This window comes from Astyanax mexicanus, chromosome 24, assembly GCF_023375975.1.
Source record: "Astyanax mexicanus isolate ESR-SI-001 chromosome 24, AstMex3_surface, whole genome shotgun sequence".
NCBI classification, from domain to species: Eukaryota; Metazoa; Chordata; class Actinopteri; order Characiformes; family Acestrorhamphidae; genus Astyanax; species Astyanax mexicanus.
In genome coordinates this window covers 24,822,501-24,838,762 of record NC_064431.1, presented here as the reverse complement: position 1 = coordinate 24,838,762, position 16,262 = coordinate 24,822,501, and the positions used below count along the sequence as shown (strand labels likewise).

General features: G+C 39.5%; 1 protein-coding gene across 2 annotated transcripts in view; it reads right to left on the bottom strand.

Moving 5' to 3' along the window:
- Positions 1–16,262, bottom strand: part of si:ch211-236d3.4 (protein FAM107B) — a 72,556-nt gene that overhangs the window by 20,968 nt on the left and 35,326 nt on the right. For both annotated transcript variants that reach the window (XM_049471657.1, XM_049471658.1), the window contains one exon: positions 2,087–2,318. In XM_049471657.1, the coding sequence (XP_049327614.1) occupies positions 2,087–2,318 (232 nt within the window). The remainder of the gene's footprint in view (positions 1–2,086; positions 2,319–16,262) is intronic.

Genomic DNA, 16,262 nt, shown 5'->3' with positions numbered 1-16,262 from the left:
GGTATTATTGCAATTATATTAGGGCTGAACGATATATGGTTTAAGCATCGGCGTCGAGATGTGCAGATGTGCAATAGACACATCGGAGGACGTGCGATATCACTTAGATCACTTAGGGCAATTAAAATCAAACACTTCAAGTTGCAATGGTTGATTCTTGACACAAAAAGTAGATACACAGCGCTGTCTCTGTGTCTCTTTGAGTGACAGGCTGCTGCTGCCTGAGAAACGCGCAAGGGTGAGGGGGAATGCAAGGGGGCTACAGGAGTAAACACGAGGCAACCGCATGGCCTCCATGCACATGGTTGGGCACGTGCTTGTAAACGCACGTTTCGAAAGCTGTGCACCTCAGTCCAGCACAGTTTTGTGGTAGGGGTGGGCGATATGGCTCTAAAATAATATCACGATATTTCAGGGTATTTTTGTGATAACGATATACTTGGCGATATAGGAAAACAGAAAATTAATTAATTAATTTCAGGAATATAGTAAAAGAGTATAACAGCATACTCATAATGTGGCAAAATAAATAATATAGCATAAAATGATATAATGCAGCAAAAAATATTGCAGAATATTTAGTGCATGCATATAAACTGCAAACTAAAACAATTATACAATAAATACACCTAAATCTTTACTTTTAAGACAGAACAGCTCTATTATCACGATATGGATTTTTAATATCACGATATTTTTGTGTCACGATATATTGTAAACGATATAATATTGCCCACCCCTATTTTGTGGCGCAGATATTTCCAGTTACAGCTGAATTCAGGCTTTTAATCCCAGAAAAAACGCTCTTATTTACCTTGTAAAAAGCCTAAATTTAAATGCCTGATTAACGGCATTGTTTTGCTGTTTTCCTCGGGTTTTGAGAGCTCGGTCCTGACTCAGCTCTTAAAAGGTCCGGATGCGAGACAGCGCACGACTGGGGGCGGGGCTGGTGACATCATGGGCCCTGCATTGTTTAATATTGTGTTTCCAACCTATGGGGTGTTTAGATGATGTTTATTTGTTCCTATATTGTAAATGAATACTGAGGTCATCCAGACTATAAAGAAACACATAAGGAACACATAAGGAACTACTGTATAACCATGTTCTTTTGTGAAGAGGCTTTACTGCTCCTTACAACCTGACTGGTAAAATTTATACATAAGGCGCACTGGATTATAAGGCGCACTGTCGATTTTTGGGATTTTAAGTGTGCATTATAGTGTGAAAAATACAGCATTTAATCGGCATCTATCTATCTTTTTATCTATCTATCTATCTTATAGACTGTGTATAGCTGGACAGAGCATCGTCTCTCAAAAATTAAGCCACCACAGGTTGGGCGCCCCCTGCTGTTCGGTTTCAGAAAGCTGTGTAACTCCACCCATCCCCATAGGTTTCAATGGCAAAACAGACAACTTTAAATCACGTTTTTTCTAATATACTGTAATTCTACCTCCATTATTTAAATGCAGCAGCTAGTATAACCTCTGCTTATATTGTGACATTTTTATATCCCCACAGAATTCGTTTTTAAAAACATTATTCAGCTCTATTCAAAAAAGGTGTGGTTATTGTAAAAGGGCTGGTTATGGGTGGGACCTCGAGGCAGCCCTCAGGGGCGGGGTTATTTAAATGAGTAGGCTGTCTCTCCACAGTATTTCTCCCTCCTCTGGTCTCTACTGCGCAGACTCGGGTTTCGGGATTGCCAACATGGTGGAAGATTTTGGCTTCATGTTTATTGAATGAATGGGAACGGCGACACGGCGTCCATCTTTTTTTACAGTCTCTGATCTATCTATCTATCGATCTGTCTATATTTCCATCTATCCAATCTGTGCCAGAAATGTTGAAATCCATTTGAGGAGTGAACCATGACTACTCTCTGAAAAGATATTCCACGTTTGATGAAATTGCAACGCCACTTTCCTCAGTGTAAATGCATTAAATAAAAAAATATATTTACAAATACAGGAATTTCAGGGAAGGGAGGCCTCATACGGAACAAATTTAAATATGGCTGCCATAGGCTAATCGATGAACAGGCAAAATCAGACAAAATCATTTTTAAAGAATGTCCTCGTACCGTTTGTGGTTCATGAGCAGCTCTCGATGGAGCTCCTGGTGGCTTTTAGAGGCTTTCACTGGATTAATCAGCTTTTTGGGCTTGATGAGATCATCGTCCCCCACCATATAATCTGGCTGAGGGGCGTAGCTGGCCACCGGGAGGATGTCTCGGTGCGGGTAATGCAGCGGGTCTCTGTGAGGCCCATCAGGCTGATGAGGCTGCTCCCACTGGATATCTGCATAAGCTGAGGCTGGAGAGAGAGAAAAAGAGAGAGAGAGAGAGAGAGAGAGAGAGAGAGAGAGAAGCTTTATTATGTAATGCTATAATACATGCAACTTAAGACATTCTCAGCAAAAAAAGGCATTGATAGACTGCACAGATTTTAATTTCAGATAGGCATCTGTCAGATGAGAGATCTGTCTGTGCCTCAGTGTCTCAATGTGTTACAAGGTGAGCTTGATATAACGTTAATATAAGATTTTTTTTAGAAAAGAGAGGATTAGTAGATGAACAGATAGACACAAAGCAGATTATGCTGCATTTAATTTTCTATACCCACAAAAAAGGCTAACTGTGTTACTGTATTATAATTACCCAAGTCTAAAACAAACACACTGAGGTTGGTGTGATCTAACCCCTCCAAGCATTTTAAAGGTTTTTTTTTTTTTACTTTTTATCAGTTAATCTGTGAATATGGTGGATAAGAACAGTCAAACAACACAAAAACAAATAAAAGTGGAAACAAATAAAGAAAATAAAGACTACTTAAAAATGATGAGTTTCTTTTATTTTACCAAATTAAAAACCTTGCTTGTATATTTGCACCGGGAGTGGCATAAAGTTATCCAAAAGCAGTGTGTAAGACTGGTGGAGGAGAACATGTCAAGATGCATGAAAACTGTGATTAAAAACCAGGTTATTCCACCAAATATTGATTTCTGAACTCTTAAACCTTTATGAATATGAACTTGTTTTTTTTTTTTGCATTATTTGAGGTCTGAAAGGTCTGCATCTTTTTTTGTTATTTCAGCCATTTTTCAATATTTTCAATATTTTTATTTGGAATTTGGTAGAATCTTTTCCATAGTTTATAGAATAATACAACAATGTTTATTTTACTCAAACATATACCTATAAATAGAAAAATCTGAGAAACTGATTCAGAAACTGAAGGGGTTGTATATTTTCCTCAATTTATTTAACTTTTTAATAAATACCTATATTTATTAATTTTTCTTTTTTGTAATAAATGTGTTTAATTTTTTATTTTTTTCCTCATGTGATAATGAAGGGGCACGTTTTTTCACATTCAGACAGAGATGAGCTGACTGCGGTAAAAGAGTCTGAGAGCATCAGCTATCCCTAAATGAACTGAGTATATAACTGTAATCTTTGAAGTTAGAAAATTAGGAAGTGCGAGCCAGCTTCCTTTCAGGGATGTCAGCTGGATTTGAGTGCAACACTCAAAGTTTTGGCTCCACCCACGTAGATGAATTACATTTGCTACATTTTAGAGATTCTGGGGAATTTGCCACTTCCCTTCCCTTCCTGGAAGCTTAACTCAACAGGTCTTAGTCTGTCTGAGGGCTAGGAATGGCATGAACTTGGCATTTTGTCCTTTTCTCTGCAGGTACACACTGAAGGCCAGCCTTAAAGGTCTTGGTAATTACCAGACAAACTGAATGAGGCGTGTACGATAAGGGAAAGGAAAACGCACAGAAACGGTGGGGATCAAGAGACAATGGTTTAGCTGCTAATTTGGGTATCTGTGGTTTAGGAGACACACTGAACTTCTCGGATTACTTGTAACCGTTTAGCTTTGTCCTACTTAATGCTTTTGTTCAATGTGCAGGTATCATCACCTGGGATCAAAGGGTTAAGTCTTTTTTTTTTCCCCTCAGAGATACAATAGTAAATGCAAATGGCACATGGGGACCAATTCCATGACATTCAGAGACACTGAGAAAGAAGAGAAACTTGGCTTCTTAAACTCGCCATTGCATTGATATTTGGGCAGCATGGTGGCTTAGTGGTTAGGGTGTTTGCCTCCTAGTGTTTGTTGGGGTTGGGGTCACGGGTTCAAGTCCCTATTTGGGTGGAGTTTCCATTTTCTCCCTGATTTTGCATCCAAAAATTTCTAAAAACCTGGAGATCAGATGCAGTTGATAATTGCCTAGAAAAGCCGAATACTCTACATCTGATCTATCTCTACCATTACCCTCTGTTGGTGTAAGTATGAAAATGTGTGAATGCTTGGATGCATCTTCACATGGATGTTATTTCCATGTTGTTAAGAGTATGCTTTGCACGATTGGTCGATACTTCCCAACAGTGTTTCATACAGGGGTTGGATAATGAAACCAATGAAATGGTTTTATTCCGCAATAATTTATTGTCCCTACGGACAGTTCTGGTGCAAGCAGGAGAGTTGAGGTGCACATTAAATTCTGCCGTGATTTGGGCAGCCGTAGTTTTATGTTTTTTTCTCTTGCATCCACAGTTAATCCTGTTGGATGTGGTTCTTCCTTCATGGTGGTATGCTGACATTACCCTGGATACCGTGGCTCTTGATACATCACAAAGACTTGCTGTCTTGGTCACAGATGCGCCAGCAAGACGTGCACCAACAATTTGTCCTCTTTTGAACTCTGGTATGGCATCCATAATGTTGTGTGCATTGCAATATTTTGAGCAAAGCTGTGCTCTTACCATGCAATTAATGAAGTGCAATGTGCAATTAATGAAGATTGGCCACCAGGCTGGTCCAATTTAGCCATGAAACCTCCCACACTAAAATGACAGGTGTTTCAGTTTCATTGTCCAACCCCTGTAGTTGAGTGTTACATTGTGAGGTAAGGTTGTTTTAACTTGACATTCAACCTCAACAGTTTCCAGTAAAGATTAAAGATTAAAACAGTTTAGAATAGGACAGAAAATGTATAGTGTCCTCTGGTGTCTAAAAAGGTGCTATAATCATAAGTATAATTCCATCATTACCCTTCTCTTCCAAGGCATCCCTTCAGATTTTCTCATCCCCTATCATCTTTCTCCTCCCATACCCGGATCTGATTTGGAGCCTATTGTGATGTCGGTTTTAATATTGAATAGTGGAGATGGTCTCTGGTTCCTCCTCAAACCCTGCCATTGTTCCAATCTGGCCTTGGAGAATATGACACCTGATCTTTTTCCACTGTCACTCCGCTAAGGATCACTTCACCTTTAGTCTCTCCACTTATAAAGGGGTGAAGGAGTCCACAGTGTTCTGGGACTTGCTGGGTTCCCTCATGGAAAAGGGCAAGTAGAGGGCTGGGTGTCAGTAGCAACGTGAACGTGTAGCAGGCAGTGAACTAGACTACAGTTCAGCAGAGGCATGTGCCCCAGTGGTTGCAATGAACCTGCATAAAACTATTTATATAATGCAACCTTTTGGATTAATGTCTAATTCTTATTGCTTGTCTGCATTTCTACAAGCTACTGGAGACTATTGGATTGGCAACGTGGCTTGAGTCATTGCACCAATTGATTCTGGATAGTGGTAGGGTTTATATGTGGTGCAGAGCCAATTAAAGCCAACTACTGCCTAAGACCATGACAACCAAGTTGTGAAAGAAGTGGGTGAACAACCAGAAGATTGCCAGTTCTAATCCTACAACTAAATGGTACTACTAATCCAGTTGAAAAGGGAGTAGGTTCAAAATTTCTATTTCTAATTGGGTTTTCAGGCATGAAGTTTAACCTCCTATTGCACAAAAAAAAAAATTAAAAGGGGGGTAAACTTGAAGATTGCCAGTTCTATTCCCATGACTAAAGGGTACTCCAGACCTGGCTTGGCCATTCAGAAGAGGAGCAACTTTAGATGAATGGTGTGCCCAGTTGAACATACTGCAAGAATACTGCCTTGGGCAAGGTGTGCTATCCCATCATTGCCCTACTAAGTAGGCTAGTTCAAAACCTTAAGGCTATCAGTTCAAATCCCAGAACTAAATGGGAATTCGTCATTAAGCGACTGGGCAAGGTGCATAATCTGCTTAATCTCCTATTGCCTAAGACCATGACATCCAAGTTGTAAAAGAAGTGGGTGAACAACCAGAATATTGCCAGTTCTAATCCCACGACTAAATGGTACTACTAATCCAGTTGAAAACTGGAACTGAGAAGGTAAACTTGAAGGTTGCCGGTTCTATTCCCATGACTAAAGGGTACTCCAGAGCGGGAAAGGTACTTATCTCTGCCTTGGGCATTCAAAAGAGGGAAAAAAAGTGTGTTTTTGTGTATTCACTGCAATAGACGAGTTAAAAGCAGGTTTCTAAGTCAAAATCCAAGCCCACAACTGGTTAATGTTGTTAATGCCAATGTATTACGCCCTAAACTAGAACCCTGGGGGACTCCACACATGTTAAAGCAAATAGTTTCCTAATAATAGCAGTTTAAAACAGTAGTTTCTTAGTTTCTGCAAAGATGAATAATTAAACAACAGACCTAGTGCTTAATAGAGTAATTTCTTATTTATTAAAGTGTCTACCAGACTGTTACGACATGCAGTAGCTTGTTAGAGGCCGGCTGTTTGGATGTACAAATTGCAGGCTTTACCCGACAGGAAATGAATCTGAGGAATTTCCTCCAGAAAGGAACATAAACAGTCGGAAGACGCTGACTGTTCACCTGCTACTGCTGCAGCAAACTCTGTTTTTTCCCTTCTTTCACTTTCTTACAGCCAAGCTTTCCTTTTTTTTCCCCTTACAAACTCATTCTCTAAATTCTTTCTGCAGGGCTAAGCTTCTGGTCCAGCTTCTGGTTCATATTTTTAGACTCATTTGGTAATGTTGTGTATGTTTTCCTGGTACCACCAAAACAGATTGAACCTGTAAAGGCACTGAATTTACAAGACTTCTGAAGGTGTCCTGTGGTACCTGGCACCAAGACTAACATTACACGCAACAGATTATGTTGCTGTAAGTTGCAAAGTGCTGTAAACTTTTCTAATATATTGGTAAGAGAAGGGAGCAACCCTTGCAAGTTCAAATCCCATCACTGATTTGAGGCTCCTAATTGTGTCCTTGGGCAACTCCAGATTGCCAGTTCTAATCCTATGACTGAATGGGTACTTCTGATTATGCAACCTGACACCTCCTTTATCCTTCCAGACAGTGCTGTTTAAAATACTACTCTAGTGACAAGACAAGTGTGTGAGAAACCAGATGGTTGCCATGCCTGACTGGGTACTCTTTATTGTGCCTTTGGGCTAGGGATATGACCCCATCATTGCCGTAAAGCAGGGCAGTCCAAAAGTGGTAGCTGTTCATAAGTAGCAGGACTGATAGGAGTGAGACAAGCAACTTTAAGGGTGTCAGTTCTAATCCCATGACTGAAAACAGTAGGTACTCCTGACTATGTCCTTCGGCAAAGTGCTTAATTTTCTATTTCCCAAGGTCATGCTGTTTAACAGTGATGCCAAGAGGTAAAAGAGGTGGGTTAACAATCAGAAGAGTGGCAGTTCTAATCCCACAACTGATTGGGGACTCAAGATTATGCATTTGGGCAAGGAACTTGACATGTCCTTGATTGCTAAGGCAGGGCAGTTCAAAAGTGGTTGCTGTTCAGAAGTGGTAGGATTGACAGGAGTGAGACAAACAATTTGGAGGTTGTCAGTTCTAATCCCCCAACTGAATAGGCACCCTTTACTATGCCCTTGGGCAAGGTGCATAACCTTCTGTTTCCCATAGTCACACTATTAAAAGGTAATAATTAAGTGGTGAAAGAGGTGGGTTAACAATCTGAAGAGTGCTAGTTCTAATCCCACAACTGATTGGGGACTCAAGATTATGCAACTGGGCAATGAACTTGACACCTCCTTGACCCAGGCAGTGGTGTTTAAAAGTACTAACCTGCTAGAATACTGCAAGAACACTGCCTTCGGCAAGGTGTGCAATCTCATCATTGCCCCAAGTAGGGCTGTTCAAAACTTTAATGTTGTCAGTTCAAATCCCAGAAATAAATGGGAACCCTTCATTGAACAACTGAGCAAGGTGCATAATCTCCTTAATCTCTTATTGCCCAAGACCATGACAACCAAATTGTGAAAATGGTGGGGGAACAACCAGAAGATTGCCAGTTCTAATCCCAGTTGAAACTAATCCAGTTGAAAAGGAAGTGGGTTAACATTTCAGGACTGACTTGATATTTCTAATTGGGCTTTCAGGCATGGAGCTTAACCTCCTATTGCACAAAAATGTAAAAAAAAAAAAAAAAAAAAAAAGTAAGGTAAATTTGAAGGTTGCCAGTTCTATTCCCATGAATGAATGGGTACTTCAGATCCTGGGTAAGGGACTTAACCCTGCCTTGGTCCATACAGTGTTGTTCACAAATACTTACCGATTAATAATTACAGAGTAGCAGTTGAACCAGAAGGTTACCAGTTCCAATCCCATCTCTGACTTGGGTAGTCCTGATTATGGGGTTGAGACCACCAAGTGGTAGGGAGACCCCATATGAATATCCCACAGGTCAGTGCAGCATTCTTTGGCAAAAGTCATGGGACAATATACTACTTGTTTCTGTCTCCTGCTGTTTTTTTTTCTTTTTTTTTCAGTTCAGTATATGGCATAGTCTTGTAGACTACATAAGCCTTTGTGGTTGTACAACAGTGTGTGTGTGTGTGTGTGTCGGTGGGAGTGGTGGTTATATGAATGGAATGTGTTCTCCTCTAAGCACTGCTGACAAGCCCATGTATTGCCATCAACGCTTGTGATGAGCGAGTGGCTTAGCAAGAAAGAGGGAGACAGGGAAGAAGACGAAAAGAGGAAGAGAAACAAGTAACCAGATCTTCCAGTGTATCGACTGGTCCTCTGCAGCAGGATCCATGTTCCCATTGATTAGATATCTATGACATGCAGGGCAGAGGCAGAGAGCTTTCTGGATCTGACCTGAAAGTTAATATCCTGCCATTTTATGGCTGTAATGCATTTAGCCGCCTTCCTGACGACCTTGCGAGTCGTTTAACGTGTTCACTAGAGAAAGACCTGGCCAGAGCAGACCGGTGCCTTTCCAGGAACAGCTGAACGTTAATTTGATTTAATTTCTTTGTGAAATTGAACCAGGTAGGGAGAGCTCCCACCAGTTACAGAGTTACAGTTGGAGTAAGTATAGTGTGAACTATTAAACACTTATAAAAATACTGTAAGTGTGCTGAGTGGTACAAAAAGTTTTGAGGGATTTCTTAAAGAAATACTTTTGGTATCATAAAGATTTTTCTGCTGAAAGAAACCTGAATAGGCTCTTTGACCACAATAAAGGATAACGTTTTGGAAGAATTTGGTGGTTTAGCTCAGGGAGTTTATAACTGTCTGATCAGTTATATACTGAACATTTACTTATGTCCTCAACACAGGACTATACCAAAAGTTTCAGCACTGCAGACATAATTGTTTATCGTTTTGAACTTCAGTTATAAACCTTTTAAACATGCTCTACCTGAATCTCCAGCTCAAAGTAGCAGTAATGCTAGTGCTTTACAGTGTAAAACTTTACAGTGTTTTCTGTAGGTAACCTGAAGTAAAACACATTATTCTACTTTCTAAAATCAAATTCTCAGAAAAAGTAGTTCATTATTAGTTTTAATTTTAAGTTTTTAGATGTTACCTCAATTCACGCCCCTTATTTATAAAGGACTCACTCCCAGGCTTCCTCTAGAGTTTAACAGTCATTTCATGATATAACAGGGGACAGAAATTGCAGAAGATGTGTTTTGGACCTGTGGTTTCCTCTTTCTGTGATCCTATTGGCTGTGGGTAGCCACTGCTACTGCCTCCCAGTCGACGACTGGTTCAGATATCTAGCATGCCAAATATTTGCCCGGCATCTGCAACTCGACGGTGATCACTTGGTGAGCATCTTTCTGTAGTTCATACTACTGCCTGTGCAAGCAAGCGTCAAAAGATCCCAGATTTGCCTTTGAGCTGATTTTTTGTCGCCGATCAACAAAAAACTGTCGGCGACTGAAAAACTGGGCTAAAATCGTGTAGTATGGACCTGACACAAGATACCCTAAGATCCCCCTCCCTAGTCTTTGCCTACAGGTCTATAGCGCACTACTATTGAGAGATCTGGGAGTCATTTCGATCACAGCCAGAGATTTATTCTATCAGAAGTCATTTCTCACTAGGCCAATAAAAGCCATCGTGATTGCGGTTCTGTAATCCCCTCCTGCTGCTGGTTCTGCTGAGGCTGAGCGAGGTGATTATTTACTACAGTGTTATATCACTCCTGCTCTATTCGCTGACACACCGGCCTTTAAAGCTGCTTTTCTGAGCCAGTTTATTCCCCCCTTCTGATTGTATACAAACAGAGCTTTGGCTGCCCATAGCAACCTCAACGTTCTCTGGGGACGTCCAAAACTGCAGTTCTCCCATGCGAGGGAGGAAATGGGGTGGGGAAAAGCAGCCATGTGTGTGTGTGAAAGTGTGTGTGTGAGTATGTGATTGCTGTGTGAAGGGTACAGGGGGCCATTTTCCCATAATCCACTCTGAATGCTGACCCTTGGCAAAGGGCAGGATTGAGGCTGGAGCTCAGACAAGGCATTAGCATTAGAAAAGCTTTGCAAGAACCGAGCCAGCGCCATCTACAGACACAGGGCCTACTTAACAAAAACAGAAAAGCAAATATTAAACTGATATATGTATAGATGTATGATATATAGTGCTGTAAAAAGATTTTTAAAAAGCACTTTTTAAAAAAATGATGATTTATTATTAAGAAAAAAAAAATTAAACCATCCTTGCCCTATGTGGATTACCTGTGATTTACCACAAGTTCAATTTCTCTAGCCACAACCATGAGGCGGGGCAAAAGATCTCAAAAAAGCAACACATTATGCCCCGATCTGAAGAAATTCAAGAACAGATGAGAAAACAAAGTCATTGATCATCTATCAGTCTTTGGAACTCCAGCAAACCAAAGTGAGAGCTATTATTCAAAAAGGAGAAAACATGGAACACTGCTGAACCTTCCCAGTATTGACCGGCCTACCGAAATTACTGCAAAAGGGCATAGACCACTCATCCAGGAGGTCACAAATGAACCTACACAGCTAAAGAACAACATCTAAAGAACTACAGGCCTCACTTGTGTCACGTAGAGTCAGTGTTCATGATTCAACAATAAGCAACAGACTGGGCAAAAACTTCTTCGTCTTCATGGGAGAGTTCTGAGGCAAAAACCACTGCTCGCCAAAAAAGAACACAAAGGCCCGTCTCACATTTGCAAACAAACATCCTGAATGATTACCAGGACTTTGGGAAATATTCTGTGGCTAATGTGACAAAAGTGGAACCTTTTGGAAGGTATGTGTCCCATTGAATCTGGCGTAAAACTAACACAAAATTTCAGAAAAAGGACATTGTACTGAACTTAAAACATGGTGGTGGTAGTGTGATGGTCTGGGGCTGCTGGACAACTTGGTGTAATTGATGAGGGGCATGTCCATCTGTCAGTTTGTGACCTTAAGCTCAGGCATACTTGGGTTCTGCAGCAGGACAATGATCCAAAGCACACCAGCAAGTCCAACTCTCAATGGCTAAAAAAAAAAAACAACTAATGTTTTAAAGTGTAGAGTCTGGTCATGTGTCTGAATAAAACAATTCTGTAAGAAAGAGCGGGTCAAAATTCCTCCACAAAAATGTTGCAGATAAGGGTGGCACAACAAAGTTATTGGGTTTAGGGAGCAAACAATTTTTTAAACAGGACTAGATTGGTTTGGATGGCGTTTTTTTCATTAATAAATAAAATAATAATTTAAAACAGTTTTTTGTATTTACTCAGATTTTCTTTTCTCATATTGAAGTTTGATAATAAAAAAAAATACGTAAAATGTAAGAAATGTGTCTACACATCATGAAAAATATAGTGCACCCAGAAGAAAGTGTTGGATTACAATGATATTTGGAAGATACAAGTTACTAGAAACAATACATGATTATAATTTATGGTATAATTTATCTTTATAAAGGGTTTATAAATGGTTTATAATTATTAATGGTTACTAATTAGGTTGTAAATGCCTTAAAAATCATAAATAATTAGTTATAAAACATACGTAGAAAGAGACAACAATATAGATGGCTGTGGGTTCACTATTTGGCAAACAACAAGTCTCATTGTTGCCCTTTCTATGTATGTGTTATAACTGATTATTATAGATTTTTAAGGCATTTACAACCTAATTAGCAACCATTAATAAACTAATTGTAAACCATTTATAAACCCATTATAAAGGTAGTCTTATTTTAAAGTGGTACCAAATTTATTTAGCTCATATTGTCAAAATAAGATAATTGTCATTTTTCACAAATTATTGTTTTAGTAACCATTATCTTCCTTCCAAATATCCTTTCAAGCCAATATTTATTTTTTATACTATATATATATATTAGGGGTGTCACGATTCTCTAAATCCTCGATTCGATTTCATTTTCGATTTGAGGGTCACGATTCGATTCGATTCTCGATTTTCTTGTTTTTTTTTCTTGTTATTATTTTATGCCTCATAAAATTTAAATAATATATTTATTATTATTATTATTATTATTATAAATATTATTATTATTATTTATTAAGATATATATGGTAATGCCATCTAGTGACTTTTTTTGGTAGCAACAGTGTGCACTATTAAAACAAGCAGTTTATCAGAGCTGTGTGTGGATGGCTGGTGAAACTGCTCATTACATGAAGCTGCAGTTCTTCATCCAACCACTAGCAGCAGCAGCACAAGCCCCGCTCTCTTCACTCAGTCACTACTTCAGTACAGCCCAGCCACGGGCTACAGAGCTCAGCCAGTCCGTTTTTACTGTTTCTGTAAACAAATAAAGGTTTTAACCCCACTAACCGGATAATACAGCTCACTACAGTTCATCTTTCAGCCCAAGCAGCTAACAGCAGCAGGTTAGAACAGCCGACACGGAGGCACTGCTCGGATTACATTACAAACAGGTCAGTTAGCGCGCTGCTATTAGAGTGTATTAGAGTGTAACCCCTGGCTCCCAGGGGTTACAAGAGGTTATTGAAAGCATTATTGGGGGGCAGAAATCAGTACAGGCTGGTTAGATAAGTGATGTGGGTATTGTCTTATAAATATTTACACATAACTTATATCTCTCCTGAAAAGCTTTTATTTTAGTCAGAAACACGCTTGTGTTTACTTTATCTGAGAGAAAGATGTTTTTTTAATTCAATGGAAAGCAACAGGTGTAGTCAATTATAAGTTTAAGATTTTTAATCCACCTCACTGTGATCTATAGTCAGTGTTCTCAAGTCACACTGACACACGCATTTCAGCGAGTTCACACGCTCTCACCTGCGCGCACCCACCCCTCCGTTAGATACAGATACAAAACCTGCGCGCCCAACCCCCGCCCCCCCTCCCCCGTTGGACAGATAAAAACAGTGATCACACTCCCGCCGACTGCGCTCATGCAGCGGCTCATAGGATGCGCTGTGTTGGTGCCGCGCCATTTGCGTAGCGCGCTGCGCTATTTGCGTAGCGCGCGGGAGGGATCGTCGATCCTCTTTTTGACTTCGATACTCGAGATCGTGACCTCATTTCGATTCGATTTCGATAAAATATCGAGATCGTGACACCCCTAATATATATATATATATATATATATATATATATATATATATATATATATATATATTCATATTTCACTGCTGTTGATAATCATGTACTTGTAAATATTATCCATAACACATTACTGTTATCATTTACATATTTCATTTATATTTAATATTATATTTATTTCGTTTATTTCCACTTTTCCACTTTTATCTTTATACGGCATACTTGGCAAGGAAAGAATTTTATTTTCATTATGAGGAAATACAATTTTTGAATCTTGATTCTTGAATTTCCTTCTGGCTGAAACTAACATTTTGATGATGAGCGTATACTGCAATTTGCCATATATCAGCGTTCTGTATTGATAACTTTATATATTTCCCGAGTGCCATGTGTTCCTGCTTTTGTAAGGTGTGTTGGTACTGACAGCACTTGCCTCAGATGGCTGTGCAAATATGCACAGCGAGCTTTATTAGAGGCCACCCGTGGCCAGCCAGAACTGCCCACATGAACCTTGTGCTTCTTTTCTGCAAAAGTAAACAGCAGACTGGTGGAAAATTAAAGCCGCAAGGACTAAGCAATGCTCCAGGTACATTTGGGTGAAGTTCTGCATTTTTTTTAAAGTGGTAAACTTTAACTTTTACTCCAATGAGTTCGAGACTTTTTATTTTTATGAGACAATTTTATTTATTTATTTTTTGGTGTTTCAGAGCCAAAGACTGGTTGGCTCATTGTACATTGGAACACCTGAACTCTGTCAACCATTGAGGGAAGCTTTTTTGTTGTGTAGCTCGATTTTTTTAATGATTAACTCAAGCTAGGTGTTCCCTAAAGCTCCCTGAACTGGCACACTGTCCCAAAACAGCAGGAATAACAGCAGTGGGAGTAATCTGAGACCCTCAGAGTCTCTTCATACACCATACATAGGCCTACTTTCAGTTTTCACTTCTTCTCTTTCATCCTCTTTCTCTGACTAGACTTTCTTTGTCTAGAACTGTTCTTTGTTGTACGATTCTTTACAATAAAGGCATCAAACAAACAGGGCTCTCTGGAGCAATGCCAATAATGCCACCTACTCTCACAAAGAAAACTGTTCTACAGTGTGTTCTTTAGAAAAATCACTGGATATATGATTTGATTTTACCACACTGAAAACCTCTGGAATATAATCAAGAGGAAGACGGATGATCACAATCCATCAAACCAAGCTGAACTGCTTTTTTGAATTTTTGCACCAGGAGTGAGTAGCATAAATTTATCAAAAAGCAGTGTGTAAGACTGGTGGAGGAGAACATGATGCCAAGATGCATAAAAACTGTGATAAACAAACAGGGTTATTCCACCAAATATTGATTTCTGAACTCTTAAGTCTTTATAATATGAACTTGATTTCTTTGCATTATTTGAGCTTTAAAAGCTCTGTATCTTTATTTTTGTTAATTCAGCCATTTCTCGTTTTCTGCAGATAAATGCTTTAAATGACGGTATTTTTATTTGGAATTTGGACATCTGGTTTAATGATGTTAATTGAGCTGTAAATCTCGTTTCTGCTCCATTTCCAGTCTCTATATGAGAAGTGCGAGCAGCTTCTTTTTTTTTTTTTAACACACGTTACTTTGGTATCGTTTATATCCATTAGGATGCCTTACATATTTTTATTTTAAATACGTTGTTGATATGATTACTATTATTATGATGATTTTCAGGAGTGGGCACAGCATCGGAGTTTAGGGTTCTTCAGAGTAACGGAATAAACAACGTATAGCATATACAGCACAGGCCAAAAGTTTGGACACCTTCTCTTTTTCAATGCGTTTTCTTTAATTTCATGACTATTTACATTGTAGATTCTCACGGAAGGCATCAAAACTATTAATGAACGAGTTTTATGTACTTAACAAAAAATGAGCTGTCCTCCACAGTCACCGGACCTGAACCCAATCCAGATGGTTTGGGTGAGCTGGAGCACAGAGTGAAGAAGGCAAAGGGGCAACAAGTGCAAGTGTGATTCAGTGCAATCACGGCCGTGATGTTATTCGTGATAACACACAACCTCGAGTGTTCTATTGCTTTTATACAACAGTTTCTTTTTTTTACAAAATGAATAAACTAATTAAATCAAAGAACTTTAAGAAATTCAGAATGAATATGTTTTAATATGGACTGTGCCTTCCGCCAAAAAGTAGTTCCACCACAACAGTAACAGAACTGAAACTTAACTACAAAACGGTGTATGGTTCATACAGACTAACACCACAAACGCTAGCTTGAAAGCTAAATTGGGAATAAGTGAAGATGGTAACGTTAGGAGCGTGAAATAATGCCAATACTCTCCTCGCCGGCTCCGTGGAGTCGTCTTCAGGTGAAAGCTGCACATTTTTTGAGCATTTCTGCTTGTTTTGCTGGGTGGTGTTGGTTTTAGCTAGCCGGCTGGACTGTGATTAGGTTAGCGTAGCTTGCTTTAGCTCAGCATTAACTTAGCTTAGCTTAGCCTGGCTGGTTAGCGCTCTGGCTGTCAGACGGCATTAGCCGAGCGATTTTCTTTCCCTTTTTTCCACAAGACAGCCAGCGCTGCGGGCG